Below are 24,028 nucleotides of genomic sequence, written 5' to 3'. Positions count from 1 at the left end.
TCGCTTTTAAGATATTCTCAGCTGATATTTGATTTGGCTACCTGATTTAGGACCCCCCCCATCAGCGCTGTAATAACATTAACACTTAAGACCTTTAGAGTGGCTTTGCATTGATTGTGGCTGCTTGAATGACTTGAGTTGTTGGCCACTCGTGACCCCGGGGATGGTGATAAAAGCGGAGGACGGGGCGCTGCAGGGGCCGCCGGAGAAGGGCTGATGGGGCTGTTTCGGGCCGATGACGGGGCACGGTGGGCCAAGCACGGTCACATGGTTGCCACATTTATCAAGTCATAAATCTGGGTTTTTGCCGCAAGGCTTTCAGGTTGAACCAAGAGCAGCTGGGGGTGAACTGAGAGGCAGACAGACAAACTGTCAGGGGGGAGAAAAGGGTGTTCATAAAGGACAAAGAGACAGGGCGTCTGAAACAGAGATATGAGGGAGGTAAATCACAGAAATAGCAGAGAGACACAACCTCCACCTTTCTCACAGTGAAACACACACAAACACACACTGGGGACAGGTGTGAGAGTTCTGCTGAGCCCGAGGCCATGCAAGACACCGTTGCCCACCTTGGTGTTTATTTGTCCACCCATCCTCCTCCCCTCCAGGCGCTCAAAGGGTAAACGTCTATTCTGGTTTAAGGTTACACCCGAGCTGCCTTGAACCCCCGGGCTCCCGAGCACACATGCCATTCCTGGCGGGCCAACGCGCTCCCTGGCGCGCATCACCTGCCTCTGACCCCCGCGGGGAGGAAGGGGCACCTCAGTGCCTGCTCTGCCAAAAACCCCTCATCACCACCACCACCTTTTACACATCCAGCTGCCTGTTACAATGAATAAGCCACCTGCCCCCCTCCAACTATTATTACAGGCTTTATAAGGGTTTAAGTGTTGATCAGAGGACGGCCGTGACCTCAATAGGTGGCTAAGCTAGGCAAGGCAAAGCCAACAGTTAAAGGAGCTGTCTGGGACGGACCCAGAACAAGGTGATGACAGAGGCTGTCTGACGGCACCATTACCTCGGTCCGACCTGTTTTCCACCAACCAGATCCACTGTCTAACAGTCAGACACACGATAGACGAGCCATCTGCTACCAAACATCTTTCAGCAAGACATTGTGGAGGAATGTCACGTTACCTTCCCTACACCTGTTTGACAATGACATTACCCAAAGATTCAATAAGAAACGACCCGTTAAATTATTTTAAGACTCCAAAACATTACTATTTAAGGAATAAAAAATAAATAAGGAGGGCACAAATAAAGAATCAAACATCAAACAGCATTTACAGTGTGATACCTAGCTAGAGTTAGTGTTAGCTAAATGTCTGGTAGCTTACTTGAGGCAACAACACAAAGTTAGCATCCGAGCCATTTAATCACAACTGGGAAGTGAGAATTAACCCCGTTCCTCTGAACAGGTTTGATGTGGGCTAATTTTGGTCTTAGGAATACTGCAAAGCACTCTCCACTCTCACTGCCAGAAATACAATGGGACAACGGGGTTGCCAGAATGTATGTTGAGGCGACAGACCAATACAAATTAAATGCAGATCTTAAGGGAACGGACAGAAATGCGGCCTTGCTTTTTGAATTGAAGACATGTTTTGTGAACATGTCAGCGTATCGTTTTCCTTCGCAGCTTGACATCGTAGCTTCTGACTGAGACCGACATCTGCATGAGAAGCACATTGTGCACGTATGTGTATAAGAATGACTGCTAAGAGTGTGTGATTCAGATAATGCCACAGTCCACTATGGGACCAAGTGGAGCTGACAGCTGTGCAGGAAACAGCAGTGGTGTGAAGCATAACCCCAGGGGTGGCGATGAATGGCTCCGTGTGTGTGCTGTGAAACCCGTACCACAGCAGATATGTTTAAGTTATCAGCCTAAACCTTTGTTTTCTCAGAAGTCTATCAGAAACACATCTTACCACATAATAACATTGATCAACTGCTTATTAACATTTCCGTAGAATCTTGACTGATCATCCACATCTTTAAAAGTAGCAGAAGTGGTTATTTCCCCCCTTGTTTCGTATGATCATTGTTTTTTAGCCAAACGTGTTATTCCCAAGCAAATCAAGTTTATAAAAGCAAACACTGTATAAGAGATAATGAGTTAATACAAGTTTGAGAAATATTTGTCGAACACTCGAATGATGAGACGTGGAGGTCACAGTTAAAGTGAGAGCTTTTTAATGAGGTGCACCTAGCACCCTCGCTGCACCTTATTAACAAGCCCTTACTACAGTATGACTGGGTTCTGTCTGCAGACCGTCAGAGGAGGTTACATCAAAGTAACTGTTGCAATGTAGATAGTAAAGTTACAATAGCTTCTTTCATTTTGGAAATCAAGCTTTCACTTTGATTATTATTATTATTATTATTTATGGAGCGAGTTAGTTTAAGCTCTCAATCAAGTCCTCCATTGGTCGGTGCAATAACTGGGTTGTACCACAATGTTTTGCATTTTTACATTGCAGTGTGTGCAGGCCTTTTCAACCAATCAAAACACTATTGCTGAAACTGATCTAGTGTAAGATCTTGTCATTCCAGACGAATGAGAGTTGTTTCGTCTATTGAGCCACATCTGATACAGAGATTCCTTCATGAATATTGTTTTGGAGATTTTGGAGTCTCAATGTCAAGAAGACCAATATATCCAGAGTAATGTCGAAGTCCTAAAAATGTTTTTTGAGCAGAAAGAAGTATCGTGTTTTTCATGGCATTAGAGAAGGAAAGGAACATGATAGTAGGAGGATAGAGATGGGCGTACCGTACATCTTGCCCTCGTCCGAGAGGATGATCTTCCTTCGGCCACAGGGGGGGTAGATGGCCAGGGCCTCCTGGAAGCTCTGCTCGATGTCGGCGCTCCACACGCCCTCCGCATCATTCTCCAGGGTTTTTTCTAGTCCGTCTCCCAGCTCCTCACTCCCACCCCTGGGGGAGGGAGTGGGCACCCACTCCGCAGACGTGGTGGGACGACGGGAAGGGGTCCAAGGAGCAGGGGATGGAGGGTCTGGGTTGGGGGAGACAACGGCAGAAAGGGAGAGACCAGTGCTCACAGCGTGTATGACATCCACGGAGGAGATGATGGTCTCGTTTTGGCAGGGCAGTCCTGGGAAAGAAAAAGGAGGAAGCTGAATTTAACCTGGTGTTGTGTAAAAAGTTTTTTTTTTATCATATTAGTCAGGCAACATTTGACAAGGGTTTCACAGGTGACTCTTGAACATTGTAGGCTTCTTAAGTAGTTCTAAGTTACTCTTTCTACTGGTCTGACATATTGACCAACATGAACTCTTTCACAAAGCAAGAGTAACCGGACAACGAATACAAAAAACCATTAGCCTTTAAATGGCTAATTAATATGGCTGCAACACTTTCAACTAATCTCCATATTTGTTTGATCAGAGAATTTCTCTAAATGAAAACAAGTACATTTCTTCAAATGTAATGCCGTGTGCAACCAACAGCAAAGCACTGCGTTACAGACCGTCGGCTATACTGAGGAGTTTCTCCAGTGGGTGATACAACAAATAAACTCAAGGCAACCAACATTTGCAGACCATCTTTCACTTAAACAACGAAGCCTTGCAAGGTCATCATAAAGTACTTTAATATTAGTAAGAGCAGGCGACAACCAAGCTGCTACATAAAGGCAGTCATATGAAACGGCACAAGATCAATCAGCCACACAGCAGTTCATCCTGATTAGGAAAAAGGCTGCTCACATAATTAAAAAGGTTAGTGAAAACAAATAATGTGGCACCTAGTGTCGGGACTAAAGCAAGAGCAGGGGGACACGTGAGTCCTGAAGTCAGAAGATGAGGAGACAAAAGAGGGATCACCATCCTCACACACACTTTGAGCCGCAGAGTATCATACCAGGACATTAAAGGTGGGGTAGGTAAGTTTCAGAAACCGGCTCGAGATACACTTTTTGTTATATTCCATGGAATGCTCTTAACATCCCGATAGCAATGAATATCTTAAAAAAAAAAAATCCATAAAAAAAATGTCATCTGTAGAAGCCGTAATACTGTAAAAAGTACAATGGATGGCCTACCTGCCTGTCAGCCTGCCATCGGGGCACAAACTTATCTCGTGCCCTCATTGGTCATGTGCGCGTTCGTGTGTGTTGGAGGAGGGGCTCTGTAAGGAAGTGGCAGATTTTCTCCGGTTGTGTATTTTCAAATTCTAGCGATCTCGAGCCGGTTTCTCAAACTTACCTACCCCACCTTTAAGGCCAGGAGGCTTTTTAGGTTGCCCATTTCTTCCTCAGTATACTGCGGCTGACTGAATTATTAAACTTGGAGATCTTCAGCTGAGATTGTGACTAATGTGCTTGTGCATTGTTTTGGGTGTGGGAGTAAAACAATAACCAGCTCATTCATTCAAAGGTTTAAGTTCCATTGGCTTTTAATGACAGAAAGAAAACGCAGTTATATCCACAGACTGTCTTCCAACAGTTTAATTTCCTGTTTTCTCTCCACGCCAATTTGTTTAGGATGTGCACACACCGCTTTTACTTTCAGCTGGAGAGTATGACACAGACGTCGAGTCCACCGCTTCCTCTCGGTGGACGTGCAGGAGAGACACGGGCACAGATGGTAGGACAAGGTAAAGTAAGAAGAACTCCTGCGTCAATACAAACAGGGCCTTGTGTTTGTCAGTGTCCTGCCACTGTGACACTAAGAGACCTCCAGGTCCATGTAGGGCAACACAAAGAAAGGAACAGGGACGAGTGCATCAGTTACACTCCCAAACATGAGTGTACGTGTGTTACGTGTGAAGGCAGTACAGGGAGCGACACTTGTGAGGCTACAGCTGAGAAGCTCGAAGTGATCTAATGAGTCAGTGTGCTGTATGGAGTGAGTAAGACTCCCCCCCCCCACCTCCCTCCCTCGCTCACTCTTCCTCTGAGTCCCTGATGTTCCTACCACTTCCTGCAAATCGTCCGGTCCAGTCAGCCCCCCCCCCCACACACGTATTCCTCCCTGTCGTTCACCAACACTTATTTACAGATGTAGACGTAAAAGCACACGGTGATAACTGAAACTCATGTCCACAGAAACAAAACACCAACAACAACTTAGAGAGCACACTGGATAAACTCAAAGCTACATTTAGTCTCAATAGGTAAACAAGAGATATTGTTTTTGACAATAATATTAAGAAGTAATATGTCGTTTTCTCAGTCTCTCAACAATAAGTTACTTTACTTGATAAGTCGCTTGACAGTTGCATATCTCTGGGGTGTTGTCCATTGGCTGGACAAGACTGTACATTTGAAAACTTCACTTAAAAGTATGGACATTTTCAGCTTGAGGATCCTCCTTTAGACTATACCCCTAGTCAACTAACATCTGTTGCTTTGAACTTAATATGACCCGAGAAGAAAATCTGACTGCATATATCTCAGGACCACACTGAAGTGGGTGTGACATAGTTTATAATCAACTAGTTAACAGTTCTCCTGATGCGAGGCTGTGAAGTTTTTAGTAACCGATTGCTTTTACAGCTTGTTAAAAAATTAACTTAGCAGAGCAAATTGTCTGCTCAGATAATGAGGCGTACAACCAAAAAGCGTTTAGCGATCTGAAATGTTGCTGTACAGATTTAGTTTGGTTGTAAACGCAGACATTTGCCTTTAAGAAATATATCAAAATCAACAAATACAAAAAGAAAACCTTAGAATATATCTATAATATAATAGATATATCAAATTCAAGAAATCACAGTTTTTCCTTTTATATTAAATGTGCAATTCATTGCTCTTATCCTAAATAAAAGTGGTGTTAAACTAAAAATAAACCTGAAATAAATCCCTCAAACTAAAAGTAGCTAATCTTTCTGCTGCACAATACAATGAGCCCTAATCTTGATCACGAGCCGACCGGCTACTTGATAGGGAGCCAATGGCATTAAAACCACAACTTTGTAAAATCCCACAACATGAACTCAACTTTTACACTTTTCTTTTTTCATTAATGAATTTTAAGTAACTGCACCTCCAGCTCAGGGCCACTGCAGGTCACTGTGAGATGTGTGCAGGCCATAAACTATTAGTGAGCTGCTCTGTGCCCTAATCAAAGTGTCCAGGAGGTTAATTAACCTAAGCCATGCCTTTAACCCCCCCCCCTCTCCCTCCCGTCCAACTTCTCCCCCATTGCCCCCTTCTCCCTCCACTCAGCCACCCCCAGCCAGGCCCCTCTTCCCTGGATCCGCTCAACAGGCTAATCCCCCAGCTGGTGCTGCGGTCAGGGGGCCACGTAACCCCCCACAACTGCAGACACACACACACTGACCAACAGACACGCACTCATGGCATTCAATTACGAGGTAAAAAAAGACGCTTAAATACACTCACTGAAACAATCCAAGCATCATTTGCAACACTGACATCTCACACAAACAATAAAGCCTCAACCTGAAAAACACACCAACACAGAGGCACATGCCGCTGCAGGTCGCTGAGCCTCAGTCCACCTTTGCCCTCGACCAGTGTCTTCCAGGTATCGAGGTTAGCAACCCAAAGTGCATTTGATATTTGTTGGTATTTAAGGCTCAATGTCCAGCCATATAAAATGGATATCCATTACATTTTACTGATATTAATGGTCCCCATTCAACGTGTCCTCGTACATTTGGTGATTGTGTCTCATCTGTAACTATAGTGCCACAGGCATGGTGACATTTAAAGTTGTGGGGGATATGTCTCAACAACGATTGCATGAAATCTGGTTGACCCAAACACATGTATGTGATAATGGTCAGGATAATGGTTGTACTCCCCAGCTGACCTTTGATGTAGCACCATCATCAGGTCAGAATGTTACCAAATCTCTTCAAAGCTTTCCCACTGACATCTTTACTCTCTAATATTCTTAACTAACACGATGGACATCAAACCAACTATGTTGGCAAAGCATTGTTGCAGAGAGACTTTTAGCATTGTGACGTTTGCAAATAGCTCAAGTGACCGAATATATCTTCAAAGATGTGATAGCACAGATATAAACTCTGTCTTTTTGGTAATTAATCATTATCAGCAATCAATAAGAAGTAGAGCAAAGGTAGGTGTATGGCTGTGCATGTCAATATTTAAGATCATTCAAAATAAATAATCGGGAGGGTTTGTTTTTGTCTGCAGAGCTCAAAAACTCCAGTATATGTATACACTGCATTTATGTTTGGGTCTGCATTTATGTGTGTATTTAATAAGAGTTGGTGTGTGTGTTCTCAAGTGGTCACAATCTCCACTAATCAGGTGGGGAATGTAAAGGCAGGAAGCAGTCTGAGGATCAGGCTATGGGATGGAAAGTCGCAGTGAAGCCGGCGGAGACAAACACTGTTGTTTTGTTAGATTTCTGCTGAGAGCACATGTTCTCTGGCACTTAGTCCCACTGGGCTGCACGAGTGTGAGTCTCCAAGCTCCGCACGCACGCACACACACACACACAAGCGTAAATTGTTTCAAATTCATCTTCATGTTAAAATGCAGGAAACGCCTCCATAAAACACACGTGCGCACACTATTTAGAAAAAGCACACTACAAAGTCCTAGGAAGCCTCAGTTCACTACCTGCTCAGTGCCTAACAAAAGAGACAAAGTACGCACTAGTTGACTGTCTACCTAAATAATGTGCAAATGTTTTGATAGTCGATTTAATAATTTGTCATTTCAAGCAGAAATGGCTAAATAAAAGCTTTTCCAATGTCAAATATAAAGACTGCTTTCCTCCGATTCATTTTGTTGATATAAAATGTCGTGAAAAAAAGAGAAACATTTTTACTGACTTTCGCCAGGTGTCAAAAACGAACTTTAAATGATTGCTAATGTCACTCTCTGCCATCTGGATCTGTATACAGTAGGTTTAACCAGAATATTGCCATACAAAATTCATATGACAAAATTGTGCCAACAGCTCATTTCTGGAACCCCGAAGCGGGTGGAACAAAAATCTGTGAATGTTTTAATGGAGGAAGGGGGATTTAAAAAAGCTGCAATGTTATATATTTTACACATCTCAAAGTTGCATATCCTTATCTAACGGACCAGGTGAGTGTTGACACCGACCTCTCTGTGTCATTGACCAAAGAGTTGGAGCCACAGAGGACTGAGGGTCCATCAGATCAGCAGCAGATAATCCAGCAGACTGGCTGGAATCAATGGACAACAAAGTCACACACACTGCACAGAGCTGTGGGTGAGGAGCACTGTTGGTAGAAAAAGGAGGGGAGAAGGGGGGCAGCAAGTCTTTGTTCTACAAGGCTCACATCTGAGGCATTATGCGTTTCTCTCGTGCGAGCGGAGGAGGAATGATCACTATGTGGGATGAGCACAGCAGAAAAAAACCCTGCACTGTGGACCTGTCTCAGGGCAACTCCACACACAAGGTTGAAACACAACAAAATGAAATGCTTGCTCACACACACACCTTTTCTTGTACCTCCCTCTTTACTTGTCCCACTCATTCACCCACACAAATACACACCTCTAGGCCCAGTCGCAGCCACCCACATGCTACTGCAGTGCACACGATACAAGAGTTCACGTTACGATAACTCATCTGAGACAATAGTGAACCCAACGCACTGAAAAACAAAAATGGCAAAGGCCTTGAAAAAACACAAACTCCTCTGGCTGTCAGACACTTCAGAGGAGGCTTCGACAGGTGTGTTTCTGCCCCCCCCCCCCTGCCCCCTTGTCACGCTGTCAACATGCTCCAATCCACCTGTTGCCCCTCTGGAAAACACACTCCTCAGCTGCCCTGCGGGACACCATAACACACACGCGCACACACCCTGGCAGGCCCTGTGTTAGTCATATGGAACCCTGCCTGAACATATTCACTCACACACTGCCTGCACAGCTCTGAAATGCTACAGAGTAGTTCAACAAAGCATGGCGAGCACACGCAGTATTTACACAATAGATAAATGAATTTTGTAAAGTTGAGTATCATTTTGAAGTAGTCGAACAGTAATGTCAAGCAATATTCTCAAAATCCCACTGGTTTCAGGTCCTCAAATGTTTGCTGGTGTCCCTCACCTCTATGATAGTAATCTGAATATATATGCATTTTAGACGGTTGGTTTCACAAACCTATGCTGTTCCATTTTTAAATACATCACATTGGCTTTGGAAACTAGTAATGGGTGGGTGTTCTCTATTTTCTGACATTGTATAGACTCTTCACTCAATAATTGTTACAAAAAATCATCTGCACATTATTGAATAGTACATTTGAATTATTATCTCCAATTTATGAGCTGTTCTTGGGGTATTTCACAAAACAGGATTATCAGGTTAAAAAAACAGCCTGTGAAATGCTGCACATGTACAAGATATGCCTAAATCGTAGATCAACAATTTAAGTTTATTTAATTGTGGATTACCAGCATATAAAATCATTCCTATAATTTAGTCTTAAATTCTGTTTGAAAAACGGTATGACTTGAATGAAGAAACACCACATAGCACCACTTACAGTATGTCTTCATTCCAGTTGAGTTTTTTTTTTACTAAAGTAGCAGAAACACCAGAGATATTACAGTTACCGAATAATGCCAAACCTTGCTGAAGTGAAAGCAGTAAATGTTCCCATTATGCAGCTGAATGACCGCAGTCAGTGTTATATTACATATTACTTCATATTGTTGCTGAACAGTGAAAGCTGTGCCTTGGTTGAGGTAGCTCATTAATCATATTTTTGAAGATGATCACGTTCCTCATGTAAAATATGAATCTGCTGTCAAGTTGTTATTATAGTAATGTTGTTAAATGAAAATACCTAAGTACTAATACCAGTGACTTCAAATGAGCTCCAGTTCAAATCAACAATATCTTAATACTAAAAAATGGATGAAATAATAATAAAAGGACACATTCAGGATAACAGTATAATGTTTTGGAAAAGGACCTTTGCTTTGACTTTTTTAAGCTTTATTTTGCTGATGACAAAGGCTTACTCAACTTTACTTTAAGTGAAGTAGAATTCATCAGAACAACTTATACTTTGCTTGTCCATTTTTATTTCTTGCGTCCTCCACTTCTGTCCTGATTCTGTACACTTCTACACCGCCGTATAAATTAACAAGGGAACTCAACTTTGTACTGCAAATTGTATCAGACAGCTGAAGTTATTTAGTGTGATTTAAAATAATGTAAAAGATTAAATTATATAAAACAGCAATTATCAACCACAACATGTTAGCAATAATGAAATGATGTGCCTAATGTAATAACAATTCTGACAAACCATTTACCAGCATGCCGAGTAGCCTACTTTTAAACGTTAAGTACATTTTGCTGGTATTACTTCAATTTTCAAATCCATTACATTTGACAAAGTATTTTCATATTGTGCTCTGATTACTTTGTACTCGAGAAAAAGACTACGTTTTTCTACAATCATAAAATCGCAAGTCTTTAAAACAGTTATTCTAATGATCGAAAAAGATAAATAAATCATGACATCAAATATAAAACGTAACAATAACGGTAACTCTGCACACACTTGGGAAGTTAATAATACACAGTTGAATTTCCCCAGCTTTGCAGATGTCAAACTTTACCGGACAGACGCTAATGTTTGACTGCTCTTCTGTGACGTTATTCCTTCAAAAACACAAGAAAAGTTCCGGCTGCAGCACAGGAAGTTACAGCACACACTGCAGTGCTGGAATTAAAGACAAAAAATGCAGGAATTTGGGCGAAGAAATGCCAGATATTTGAGGAATGTTATTTCCGTCAGTGAGAGCGAAGCATTGAGAGAGAAAGCGTGAAATACTCACAACCCAGATATTCTCCAAACTGAAAGTTTACACTCCGGCAGAAGACGCGGTTTAAATGTGAACATGAGCAGCACTTGGAATATTAGAAAACACTTGTTGAGCTTACCTGGGAGGACTGTCAGCGGACTGATACACACGCAGGTAGAACAATAATTTGTTTTGTTTTTATTGAGAATAACTCAGTCTAATGCTTTTCTATTGTTTTGATTGTTTTCTGCTGCCTAGTCTCCTTCCTGAAGCCGCTTGTTTGAAGCGAGAGGAGGGCAGGAATTTCAGGAATTAGCCGTGGTATGACATGAAGCCTGGAAAAAGCCAGAGAAAAGACCGAGGGAGAGAAGGAGGGGAGGTGAGGGAGGGAGGTCTGACCGGTCAACACGTAATGACGAGGGGGAGGAGAGGAGGGGAGGAGGGCTCCAAAAAAGAAAGGAAAGGGTTGTGAGAAGGAAATATCAAGAATAAAGTATGACTGTAAAAGCCACTGCTTTTATGAGAAGGACAAACAGGATAATAAGAAAACAACTTCTTTATAATGACTTGCAATGGGCGAAAAAAGACTGTGGTCCGGATGTTATATACTGTATTAAATACATAATTATAAGCCTTGCTTTGACCTTTTTATCCTCTCATGTTAGAATAATTAATTAATTGAACTTTATCTAGGTTTAAAATGAACAACTATCCAAGTTTGTCCAGATACTAGTGTAATACAATTTGAAAGATGTAGGGTATTTTTTTTGGTATTGTTATCTAAAAAGACAAAAAAGGAACAAGATAATCTGACTAAAGAATTTGTTGCATATGAGCAATAATGAGTTCATATTTAATGCTTTTTTTGTTTTATTCATAACAACTTTCTCCAGCAGATCATGCCAGTTTATAGCCTTTTTGTTGGGCTTAATGTTCTCAAATTAATTTGTTTATGCCCTATAACACATTATATTGAGTATAGAAAAAACAATTGTAGTACCCTCCCTGTATAGAAAATGCTATTGTCAGGTGTTTTAGTTAAGGAGAAGATATCATTTAGTTTATGCTTTATTTAATTAGTTTATTACAATGTTTGAAGAGATTCCCCCTGAGTCCCGGTTTTCAAACACATTTTGCTTTTATTCTCCAGCTGGTGAAAGCAATATAACTGCTTCTTTACATGGGCGTGTTGTTCAAGTCATTAGAGCTGATCTGAGATGTGATTCTGAGCTTTAGACTGTGGTGAGGCAACACATGAGTACATGTGGGTAACAGAGACCTCCAGTGGACACTGTGGGTATGACATGCTGCTGGTTCACGCTAACATCACTTCGACACAACACACTTTTCTACACATTAAGAATCGACTTATCATCTTTGTTTTAAAAAAAAGACAGCAGCTACGTGCCAGTGAACCATATTTTAATCTTTTAGACTTACCAGTTGTTGAAATTCGCCGTTGTGCTCAGACGGAGATACTTCCTTGTTCAATTGAAATTCCCAACAGTGCCACACTCCTTCCATTTCTAAAACACGGATGAATTTACTCCAGTGGATGTAATTTAGTGCATCGGAAAAGAGCTTGTTTTCATCCTCTGACTTGTTTTTCTCTATCATCTCTTCACTGAGTTGCTTGGAGTCTCCCTTCGACTTCATGGTGTTTGATTTTCCAACGATACTCACCCATCGAAAGCTGGGCCTTGTGACACAGGTGCATTTGTACAGCAATTCAATGAGGATTCGTTCATGACCCACAGCTGATTCCAATCTAACAAGCTAATGTGCCGCACCAGTGATGATGTAGCTGTGGGACATTAGGTGTAAAGTACTTATGCTAACATGTAGTTTATGTTTGTACCTTCAAACTGTTTTTGTATTCTAATTTTCTCTGTTGTATTTTACTCGCATTGGAGATGGGGACAGCGCCCTCTGGAGTTGAAGGGACTTAAGTGTTTTGAGCACATAAAGGAACACCACTGATTTTACATGTAAAAGTCAATGTACTAGTGGCAGAGAGAACTACTTAATCTGTGATGTATAATTTATTGTAGCAATTACTCATATAAAAACGTACTTATTTTTCACAGACAACATTTTGACCATTACAAGCAAAGATGTAAATATTGAAATGAATGGTAGCTGATTTACAATGATCTGTCCTTGTCCTACTATGACAAGTCAAAATGCCTATTGTCTTGTAGACTACAATTCGTAAAGGCCCAATGAACGAACCCATGGAGATACTGTTGCGTTGCATTATGGGAAATGTAGGCTTCAATAAGTAAACGCACTATGGTTCACAAGCAACAACTTACATGGCCTCACTTTAACTGTAAGCTACAAGGAAAAACAAATACAGAAAGACATGTGTAATTCAAAACATTAAAATCACTTTATTTAAAAAGTTTAATTGCAATCAAGTTTGAAACCTAGTAAAATACTTTGATTCTGATTTGCCTAAGATACACATCTTCCTTCAACATCAAGTCTATTCAAACCATGTACTCAAACCCAAGTGAGAGATGCATTCACATTGATTTCCTTCTTTAAATGTTCCTCCTTTTGGTGCTCATTCCTTTTCCATTAAAAATTAATTTACTTAAAACAGTGGTACATTTACCCAACAACCCAAAGTGGTCTACAAACAGTCTGGAGTAGACTCTGTTAAATAAAGCCTATTACTGTACAAACTACAGGAGTGCTTCTTGCAGTCATTTGAAGGACATTTTAAAAAAGAGATTAAGTTGATCTAAGAAGAATATAAATTAACTTAAAAGCCTCCTGTTGGTGAAGAAGTTGTACTATTGTATTTAAAAAAAACTTCTATAGAAAATACTTGGAATGTAAAGGAAGGTATGTACAAAATGGGACCTTTAGTGACACTTCCTCATGCGGGTTTATACTATAGGTCGGGTTATTGACCGAGAAAGGGAGAACAATGTTCATAACAACATTTACACTTTGCTCAACAGTGACACACTGCAGGGATTGACGTTGACAGAAAACCCAGGCAAAGGTCTGGAGAGACACTCTTAGACATTGCCTTATGGTGTTGGAAGGGAGTTTTGGTCCACGTTGAGTAAACCCTTCACAACACTTATGGAATGACAAATGAAACTGGGATGTAAACCCTAAGTTTACCCACATTTCCTCATGTTCACAATGTATGAGTCCAGTTCACTTCAAGGGTCTTCCTTTGCTTTGCCCCATAGACACTTATTCCTCTCCTCATCCTCCACGTCCAGGGACTTTCTTCTTCTTTTTTAAAGCATTGTCTCTTCCTGCCTTTTTTCTACTTTAACACATGACATCCACACTCCAAGCATCATTTCTTTGAAAGGAACTTCATCTTGTTTCCTGAAAAAAAAGAACAGATGTGATTTAAACTTAACAGAAACATACCCAAAATCCGTTGCACTGTAGGCCTATATGCTAACTGTTTAACTAGCTGCAATACATTGAAGCTATAGAGTAAATCTTACCTAGACCCTTGAGGAACTTGTTGACTCCTCGCTGCTCGCTCCCCGGCAGTGAGTCGAGATACTCCTGTGCTCTCACCTCAAATAAACCTGTAAATCAAAATTAATTAAAAAGGTGAATATTACAGAATCTATACAGGTCGAATGCAAGTATTTAGAATTTGCAATACATTTTGACATGAAATGACTAAGATGGATCAGAAATGTATTTCAAGTTGACCAAGGAACATTAAAAACTATAACTAGATCATTGCTCCTTCCTCACTTGTTCTGGAGCCTTTGAGTGTAACACAGTCGTCATCATCAAATAGTTTTAGACCACTGTTCTAGTGGCTAGTGTGGCTCCCCATTTTGTTTATTTTGTGCATTCTCTGCATTTATTTTCCATTGAAAGTTGAAATATCTACGGTTCCATTAAAACATTTGCTGAGGAAGACCATTTCATGTGATTGAAAGCTCCAGAACAACTACTTAATACAACTTCATAGTTTAAAAAAATAGAGACAATTTCAAGGAACTGATCCCTAGAAAAAGGAAACTTGATCAAAGTTGAATAGTCATTAAAAAGACAGATACAACTTTTGTTCATATTAACATACAATAGGTATTAGTTTATACAAATATCTATACTTTCACTATAATAACCTGTACTGACACTACTGCAGGTGATGTAACATCAGTACCTCTGAGGCCCTGCCTGCGCAGCTCCCTCTCCTGGATGAAGCCAGTGAACATCTGGGTCTCCATGAACACCTCCAGGAACCTTTTCAAGCTCTTGGACGTGACCGCTTTGCGAAATTGTTCACGCTGAAAGGACGAGGAGGGGGAAGAAGAGGGGCTGGGCAAAGTTGGGGAGGAGACAGACTCTTCATCCCGTTCTCCTCCTCCCATGAAGAGGGAGTAGTGACCCACCATCTCCACGAAGAAACGCACAAAGGCCTCCGACACCACCGTGCTGAGGGAGCTGGAGTCTGAGTGGAGGTGATAATAAATGAATTCGAAAAGATTAAATCACAACATATTCACTGACGTATACAAAAGAATGATGACTACATCCAGTATATGCCAAAGATTAATCAATAGCAATTACTCAAAGACTATTTTGTCAAGTCATTTCAAATTAAACGGCTTACTCAGCAAGTAGTAAAATAAACTCCCTATTGACTGGAAACTCACAGATACTCCCCTACTCATACAAATCACTTTTTACAAATTACATTACACTCTTTCAAAACCATGATATCAAGCACTTGAACGCCAAAAATAAAAACAAAAATGTTTTGAAAATATTATTTCTTCCTTAGTCTTGATCATTTTACAGCACTGTATTTGGTACTTCTAATACTCACTCAGAAATACATAAATTGTCTGCATACATAAAAAGACAGTGTCTCTTAGGCTTGTTATTAGTGTGCCTTTTACACCATTATTCACCATTGGGCAGATCTCCTTTATCGCAGGCCAGCTCCTTCCTCTTGTCCAGCACATGCTCCAGAGCCGCCTGCAGCTTGTGGGGAAGAATGGTGTCCTCATCATCCAGCTGTGAAGTGAAGACACAGATGTTAACACAGTAAACATGCTGCGGTCAATCAACATATCTTACATAACATCTGGTAGAACCACCATATGTTTAAAAGGACACCATGTGGTAATAGACAGATGTTCACAGTTTTCCTTATGTTCCTACCTGTCGTAGGAAGCGACTGTTCCCGAGGTCGACCACCAGGACCTGAGGGAAGAGCAGAGGGAGAGTGAAGTCATTTCCTGGAGCTATTGCTCAGAGGAGGAAAGCCCCAGAATCAAGGGCACTGCAGTCAGTACTTCACCAACAAAGAATAATCATCGCACCTCTTCGATGGGCAGCTCTTTGAGTCGAGGCAGGGAGCTGGAGAGGAGGCCGACTATAAAGGGGGTCGGGGTGCAGACAATATCCAACATGGAGGGTGGGAGCACGGGGATGTACGTGTGCTGCCAGGTGAAGGGGTAGAGTAGAGCCACTACTGCATGGCAACACTGAGACAATGTGCTGTGGAGAAAAAGAGAGGGAAAGGAAAAGATAATGTTTATTCAACAACGACAAATCATTGGGAGGTAATACAGTATGGCATCCAAAAAACTATGTTTGAAAGAACAAAAGACAAACCTTTAAACAACTGTGAATTAAACTACAAAGAGTACTGTATATCGACTTTCAGCAGAACATGTAATGGAATTTTTTAAATCATTAAACCATAATGTAGCTATTCAGTAGCTTTTGAATGCATCATTTATTGCATGTCAGACGCAGTATTTAAGCTAACATATATGACAGGTCCTTAAAGGGTAATCAAAATAAAATGTTAATATTTACAATGTCATGGCAACTCAAATTAATCTGATAAGGACAGTATGGCAAAAATAACCACTTAAAACGACCTTGTTGTGAAATTGTTCTTCTGCTTCTAATGTCAAGAATGAACTATTAACCCTATCCTTATTTATCATGGTACAGTAGTATGATGTTATCTCATACCCTGTATTGTAATGTAGCATACATATAATGTACAGTTTAGTATTGTTTAATGTGCAGGCACAATCTAGCACCTTACTATAGGGAACTTATTGCAGTCAGCTGTGGATATTAAGTATAGCAGGTCAAGAGAGATACAAAAGAGAGAGTATTTCTTGATCTTTGATTTTAAGACACTGGTCAACAAGAGGTAACATTGTACTTAACATGTAAAAAAGTACAGAATAGAAAGCCTCAAATCTACAAAAAAGCGAAAAGCACATCCCTGAAGGCCGTTTATAATGTCTGTGTGTTATCTTTTAACAATCTAAAATACTAAAGTCTCTGCCACAAGATGGTGCTAACCCACCTCTCCAGGAACTAAATCTTTCCTGCCATCGTTTCTTCATTTGGAACATTATGTTAAAACTTCATTCCTTTTGCTCCAACAAACCCGTTGTTGAGAGAAATGTTAAAAAGCACCACTTCGGGGAGCGTGATGATGTAACACTTATAAAAACGATACAGCGGCAGCAAACACACTCACCCCCCGCTGCTGACGTAATGTCTCCCAGGTGTGCATCTGCTCACAGTTAATTCATTAAAGAATTGATTGATGGGGCCAAGTTTCCACAGCACAGTAGAGAATGTGCAAACGACTCGTGATCTGCTTGAGCTCTGATGAGAAATTCTCTTTATACTACCTTTCAAACAGCAGTACGAGATGTATGTATGAGATACACAGAACATCTTAACCCATATCTGAACTGATTCTGCTTGAACACAGTGTACTACGATACTTGAAGTTTGACGTGGACAGTGTGGGTGTGATGACGTCAATGTGAACACGTGTAAGCTCTGAAGCCGAGCTCCTTCTATCTGGCGTCCATGACAGTTTTCCAGAGAAGAAGTGATTGTTCCCCAGGCGACTGTATAACATAACAGCATTCCTTCCTCTCACACTCGGTCGGGATCTTCTTTTCCTAAGACTGTTTGTCGACTTGAGGTCTCTCTGTCACATCCTTCAAACTCTATACTATTGGTCTTTCTCAGCATCAAAACACTTCCAGTGATAATTCAATCGCAGGAGATGTATTAAACGATATGCCTGTTGCGCTTGGAAATGTCATATAGGTCGGAAAGCAGAATAAACACCCTGCTGGGTATCACAATGTTTGCTGCTGGAGCCAACCTGAGTTTGTCGGCAGTGAAGATGACCCTGCGCTCCAGAAGTAGAGAGGCAAACACTCGGAGAAGGAGACGTAGACTCAAGGAGGAAAAGAGACATTCAAAGTCCACATGTTCCAGTCGAGAATCTGAAGGCCTACACAGCTCTATCACCTGTAGGAAAGGGAGAGAAATAATAATATTAGATACTTATGTACATACACATTAAACCACTAGTATGACTATCTAGATCAGGGGTGCCCACACTTTTTGGGCCGGTGGGCTACTTTTGAAATGACCAGCTCACCGAGGTCTACCAACCAAAAATAAAATCCCAAAATGCAAGGAGCTGAATAACACGTGTTATGTATACATGGGATAACTACAACAACTCTATTTGGGTTCTTGAACAGAAACAAATACATGAATACATAAAACTAAAATGGCATGTTAACCTCTCTCTATTTCTCTCTCTCTCTGTTAAGAAACACATAACAAGCAGGCTAAGAAACCACTCTCCATGTCCTGAAATCTTAAACATAAAACACAAATATAAGTACAAGGAATACAATAAACGAGAAGAACAGTCAACTTAGACACCAGACTCAAATGGGTCCTATGAACAGTCTCTCAAAGTTATAATGAAATATACATAGGTCCAATATAGGCATGTATGTTCTCTCTCTCTCTCTCTCTCTCTCTCTCTCTCTCTCTCTCTCTCTCTCTCTCTCTCTCTCTCTCTCTCTCTCTCTCTCTCTCTCTCTCTCTCTCTCTCTCTCTCTCAAAGAGCCGGCTCTTTTAAGTGAACGACGGGAGCCGGCTCTCGCCCGCGAACGAGCCGTTTTTTTGTTTTTTTGCGGAGGGATCTAGATCGGCATGAAGGCACATTATGCAATCTGCAATGTGCACATTATCCCGCTTATTACACATGGCCACATTCTCAACAAAGTAACGACATGACTCCCAATATTAATTGAAATGCTTTTATGGATTTAGAAAATGATTTTATTGATTTAAAAAATAGTTTTATGTATTGATTTAAATTGACATGCATCCGCTAAGAAAAGTAGTCCGTTGTTACTGTTTGAACTAACGTAACAAAGGCAGGAACTGCTTCGATAGTGTTTTTGAGGAGCTTTTTGATTACAGATTTGAAAACATCTTTGCTTGCACAATGTGCACAAAGTAGCACGATTGCTGCAGCCTAGCAGCTGATCTCAGAGCACGCTCCCCTCTCCTGCAGGGGGGCGTGGTCAGCTGCAGCTCACAGAATCAGCCCCCTGCAAAAACAGCGCTGGAAAGAGCAAATGGAGCGAAATGAGGCATGGCATTTGATTTAATTATAAAAGGTATAATATGTGGTAAACTGAAGAGCCCTTTGGGAGCCGAAAGAGCCGGCTCTTCTTGGTGAGCCGAGCCAAATGATCCGGCTCACCAAGAAGAGCCGGAATTCCCATCACTACCCGGCACTTGACTGATGTTATATCGCTTTGCATTCTGGGTTAACAGACTGGAAAGCGATAGGTCGCTTTTTCTGTCAATCAAGTAAACTCCTGAATTAAGTGGCAGGGAGGACAAGGGAGGAGGGATCAAAACCTGTTTTGTCTATTTTAACGGAGCTTGATTTTTTTTATTTTAATGAATGACTCGCGGTCTACCAGCATCGCCCGCGGTCGACGTACTGGGCACCTCTGATCTAGATCATCTTTATTGCATATGGGTTTTGCCCAAAAGAGAAGGGGAAAAAACGACTGGTTTTCCACTGAGACACCACCATCATCCCACAGGTTCCATTATTATTAGATAGATACAATTTGGTGTATTTTACAATGCTGGAATGTAATGTGATGTGCTGCCTGGAGAATGTCCCTTTCCAAGCCCCTGGAGCTTTAGGCAATCCTCCTTCATATTCCCTTAATAAATAAAACAAACAAACCTCTGTCCCAGAGCCAGGTAGGAAGTTTTTGACAGTGATGGTTCTTCCTGGAGCGGGGAAGGGAGCCTCCATTATGCCTCTCATGAAAGGCTGCACCAGAGCCGGGGAGATAGCCCTCCTCTTCTCCACTTCATCCAGGATCTGCAGAATACAAGGAAAGGACAAATATGTATGAGTCTACAGATGACAACTTTTTGTGTTATTTAACTATTTCTATTTTAGATTTGGGGGATGATTTAAACTTGATACGACTCAACTTTATTGCCATTCTTTATGGCTTTAATTCAATCTATATATATCATTTTTTCGTCTTGCTGATACAGTGGAGTACAACGTCCCAAATTAAAAACAAAAAACAGCCTGAAACCATCATGTGTACTCCTCTACATGCATAGAGTACACATCTGTATAGCATTACGCTTTAATGAAGCTGATCTGATACAGATGAAACACATTCAGAACATCATCAGCAAGGAGTACTTCCAATGTAGAGGCAGCTTTTAATCTAATAGAAGATAGACTGTAGTTAGTTACCCTTCTCCTTACAAGCCCACTTTTAGCATTCGCACATGAACACGGCACATCTATAAGAACACATGCATATAAATCTAAGGCCCAATACAGGGAACCTTTTTCCACTGCGGTTACCACATCAGCTGCACTTCACATGTGCGTCTGTACTGCAGCCAGCACTGCACCGCTCTGTGGGAAAGAAGAGCCGGCAGAGGGTGGGTGGGGCTCTGCGGGCACCGATGGTGGTAGCTCTGTATTCTTCTAGTGGGGGTGGGGTTGTATGTATGCTTTGGTATGGTATAACACAGGGGTGTCCAAACTTTTTTCACTGAGGGCCACATACAGAAACATATAATAAGGGCTGGGCCCCTTACTAGAGATGAGGTATATTGCGTCATAAGTTAAGTTATAAGTTAGCAAAATCAATCAAATGCAGGTAAATTATGCTTGATTCTTGAAAATGCGTTAAGAACAAAATTGCCTACATCACAGCTTTCCATGAGGTTTCATTTATTTTGTTGGCAGCTTAAAAGAGAAGCATCAGATTGATTATAAGTAGAAATATGAAGGGTGCATTTCAAGCTTGTCATGTAAATGCTTATTTCTTATCAACTAAGATTTGGTATAACATTTCTTCAACTTTAGTAGACTGTATTTATTTGAAAAGATGGCTTATAACACATGAATACTACTGTGTAATATATGTTTACATATATATTCAAGACGTACAATATAAGACAAGCACTATTTTCATTTGTGGGCCATATTCCATTATATTTTTTTTATTTGCTGAGGGCCGATTCAAAATGGCCCACGGGCCGCATTTGGCCCCCAGGCCGTATTTTGGACACCACTGGTATAACACGTGATTCTGGACTAACTTCTGTTTATGCTGAGCGCAGTATATCTACCTTGGAGAAGAGGTCGAAGCAGCCCAGGCGGCTGACGATGCAGTAGACCTCAGGAAGCCTCCGGCCTTTACCACTGGGCTGTGAACAGGAAAAAGACAGCTTCAAACCCTGCGGTGTCACAAGACTGCTCACCCAAGTATAACCACATGGATTAGACAACTGGAGCAAAGCAAAGCCTTTGTTTGGCAGAGACTTTGTAGACTTTCACAGAAATATGTGGGAAATACTTTCCATTGCACAATAAAAACAACAAAAAGAAAAGGGTGAAAGCGCTATCAGAATTTGGAGGAGCATGTCTATAATGAAGGATTATCGAGCAGCATTATAAGAGCACACCATATACCAATAACATACCAATAATCGCCGACAGTAGCCAAACCGCCTGCTTCCATCCTCACCCGTCAGGACGAATGAGAACGTCTCGCTGGAAATAAAAGACAAAACAAAAGTGATTCAAACTTGCTGGAAATATGTATAGCTGTTGAAATTGTGCAGAAAAGACTGAAACAGAAACTCTTGAACATGACTTTGTTTTTAGGCAAACAAGGGTATGACTTTGTACTTTGAGGGAAGAGCCTCGGGACAGGCTTATTACACCGCACATCTCCACACAAATCTCCCTTATCTCTCGGCCTGACAGATACTTATTGACGGATGACGACCTTCCTGACAGGCTTCAGTGTCAGAAAGTTCAATGCAGGTGTGTGTTTGGTGCCCCCCCCATCGAACATTTGCCTCCAGGTAATTATTAGCCAGGACACACTTCATCACCTCTCTGAACAATGCACACGTTGAGAGGCTAAGCTAGGAGGTATTGGGTAATATAGACACTTTTTAACATTACACAAAGAGGGCGGATTCTTTAATAACAAACCAGGTGTAAGGTGCTAAACCCACCCTCTCTCCCTGTAATCATTTGCTACCATCAGCACCTAATCATTAAAGAAGGAACAGACTTCTTTACAAGCCAAGAGGTCATTTAGTATTTTGGGCTTTCAGCTTCTTCTCTAACAAGTGGCTATTAGCAACAGCTGAGCTATTAACACTGTGCCAGGACGTCCCTGTGTCCCTGTTTTGTTTCACTCTTTTTATTTGCGAGGTGCAGTCAGACTGGGACTGACCTGGGGAAGTTGTCGACAGGCGCCCAGTCTTTGGCGTCAGGAAAACAGAACTGAGGGATAACCTTCAGCTGGTCCTCCGTCTCCCGCATGAACTTGAAGCTCCTCTCAAGCTGGATGGGAAAAAGAGAGGAAATGTGAAAAGGAGTATATTCAAAGAAACCTGAAGTATAATACTATTGAAGTCTTAAACCCTCATGTTTCCCACTCACACACAGACATATATCTTGCTGTTTAACTTGCTGTCTAATATTGAACTGAGGTCAATCTTAAATAGAAACATCTGTATACAGAAACTAGATAAGAAAAAAACACTGAATGTGCAGATTGCCAAAATGCCAAAACAATGTTAATATTTTCCTAATCCTTAATGTTCATTATCATAACATTGTAGTGTCATTGTTTAAGTTAATATGAGTAGAGCCAAAGGTAATTCAATGTGATAAGATAATGCTTAATGACATTGTTGAAACCACAATATTGAGGAGTCTTGCACACACTGGATAACATCACTGTTAAGAAGCTGAAACTGAAAGTTGTGATGGAATTGAAGTTATTTTCCATCTTTTTTTAGTCAGTCGCACAGCAGTCACAATGCTCTAAATATATGAGGCTATTTCTTTTTTTACTGCATGAAACCTGCTGTTGCTGTTCCCAGAAGAAAATCCCTTTTTCTTTTCCCAGAAGAGTTCAAGCCAGGTGCTCATGAACCATAGGTTGAATTATTGCCTTTGGGAAACTGGACATTTCTTTAGATAATAATATCTACAATAATGTCTCCTTCTTCCAACATCATTTCAGGTGTCTTACTTTGCGACAGCTAAAAGGCCTCTCCCTGTTTACCTTGAGAGGGAACTGCTGTGTGACTTCAGGCAGGTATGGGACTCCAGCCTTGGTCTTATGGAGCGCAACAACTATAAAATATTCAAAGAGGTTCCTCTCCTGCAGCTCCATCAGATCCCTCTCCAAGGTCCGGTACCGCCCCGTCTGCCTCAGCATGGACTGGACCGACACCAGGCGCTGGCTGTGAGCTGAGGACAAGAGAGACACATATTATGCAAATACACCCATGGCATGTTTCCACACATAAACATGAAATGCATAGAGGGTCAGCGTGAGGCCACCATGTACATCTGCAGCTGTGTCAACCCAACTATTTCATATCTATACAGCTTAGCATTACTTAAGCCAGGCGTGTCAAACTCAATTTCATCGTGGGCCACATTAGCATTATGCTTGCACTCAAAGGGCCGGTTGTAACTATATAAAAATACATATATAAATACACAATATATATGAAATAATGTATTATATTATATGATTGCCTCTGAATTGGATTCTTATCGGATAGGGTAATAACTTCGTAATTAACTACATCTGAAAGCAGAATTCTGGGGCAAATAATCGCAAGTCTCTTCAGTGCGCATGTCACACAATGAGATGCATTGTGGGACATGTAGTTTATGGGCAACGTGCTTCTGTAAGATAAGATAACATGGACCAGTAGTTTGACAGCAACAGGGTGAGATTGAAAAACAGCACAGATTAATTAAATTAAGGATAAATCAAAGATAAAAAAAGAATGATAAATAACTATAAAATAAGAAATTAATTAAAATGCACATATATGGATATACTGTAAAGTA

The 24,028-nt window shown here is 41.1% G+C and overlaps 2 protein-coding genes across 3 annotated transcripts in view; both read right to left on the bottom strand.

The window, feature by feature from the left end:
• The window catches only part of LOC117448510 (transcriptional enhancer factor TEF-3-like), a 30,341-nt gene extending 21,778 nt beyond the window's left edge, over positions 1-8,563 (bottom strand). Inside the window, exons 1-2 of the mRNA XM_071203569.1 lie at positions 8,502-8,563; positions 2,780-3,121 (exon numbers count right to left, since the gene is read on the bottom strand). Of these exons, the coding sequence (XP_071059670.1) occupies positions 2,780-3,121; positions 8,502-8,529 (370 nt within the window). The 5' untranslated portion in view covers positions 8,530-8,563. The remainder of the gene's footprint in view (positions 1-2,779; positions 3,122-8,501) is intronic.
• Positions 8,564-13,140: 4,577 nt separating this feature from the next.
• LOC117447737 (DENN domain-containing protein 2A) overlaps positions 13,141-24,028 on the bottom strand; it is a 54,464-nt gene continuing 43,576 nt past the window's right edge. For both annotated transcript variants that reach the window (XM_071203568.1, XM_034084605.2), the window contains exons 9-20: positions 23,226-23,413; positions 22,386-22,495; positions 21,619-21,688; positions 21,265-21,342; positions 19,841-19,981; positions 17,930-18,078; positions 16,098-16,275; positions 15,937-15,978; positions 15,684-15,789; positions 14,933-15,220; positions 14,253-14,339; positions 13,141-14,127 (exon numbers count right to left, since the gene is read on the bottom strand). In XM_071203568.1, coding sequence (XP_071059669.1) covers positions 14,096-14,127; positions 14,253-14,339; positions 14,933-15,220; positions 15,684-15,789; positions 15,937-15,978; positions 16,098-16,275; positions 17,930-18,078; positions 19,841-19,981; positions 21,265-21,342; positions 21,619-21,688; positions 22,386-22,495; positions 23,226-23,413 — 1,469 coding nt within the window. In that variant the 3' untranslated portion in view covers positions 13,141-14,095. The remainder of the gene's footprint in view (positions 14,128-14,252; positions 14,340-14,932; positions 15,221-15,683; positions 15,790-15,936; positions 15,979-16,097; positions 16,276-17,929; positions 18,079-19,840; positions 19,982-21,264; positions 21,343-21,618; positions 21,689-22,385; positions 22,496-23,225; positions 23,414-24,028) is intronic.

The sequence above is a fragment of the Pseudochaenichthys georgianus genome, chromosome 6 (assembly GCF_902827115.2).
Source record: "Pseudochaenichthys georgianus chromosome 6, fPseGeo1.2, whole genome shotgun sequence".
Classification (NCBI taxonomy): domain Eukaryota; kingdom Metazoa; phylum Chordata; class Actinopteri; order Perciformes; family Channichthyidae; genus Pseudochaenichthys; species Pseudochaenichthys georgianus.
The sequence above is the reverse complement of the archived record's forward strand: the minus strand, read 5'-3'. Positions and strand labels throughout refer to the sequence as shown.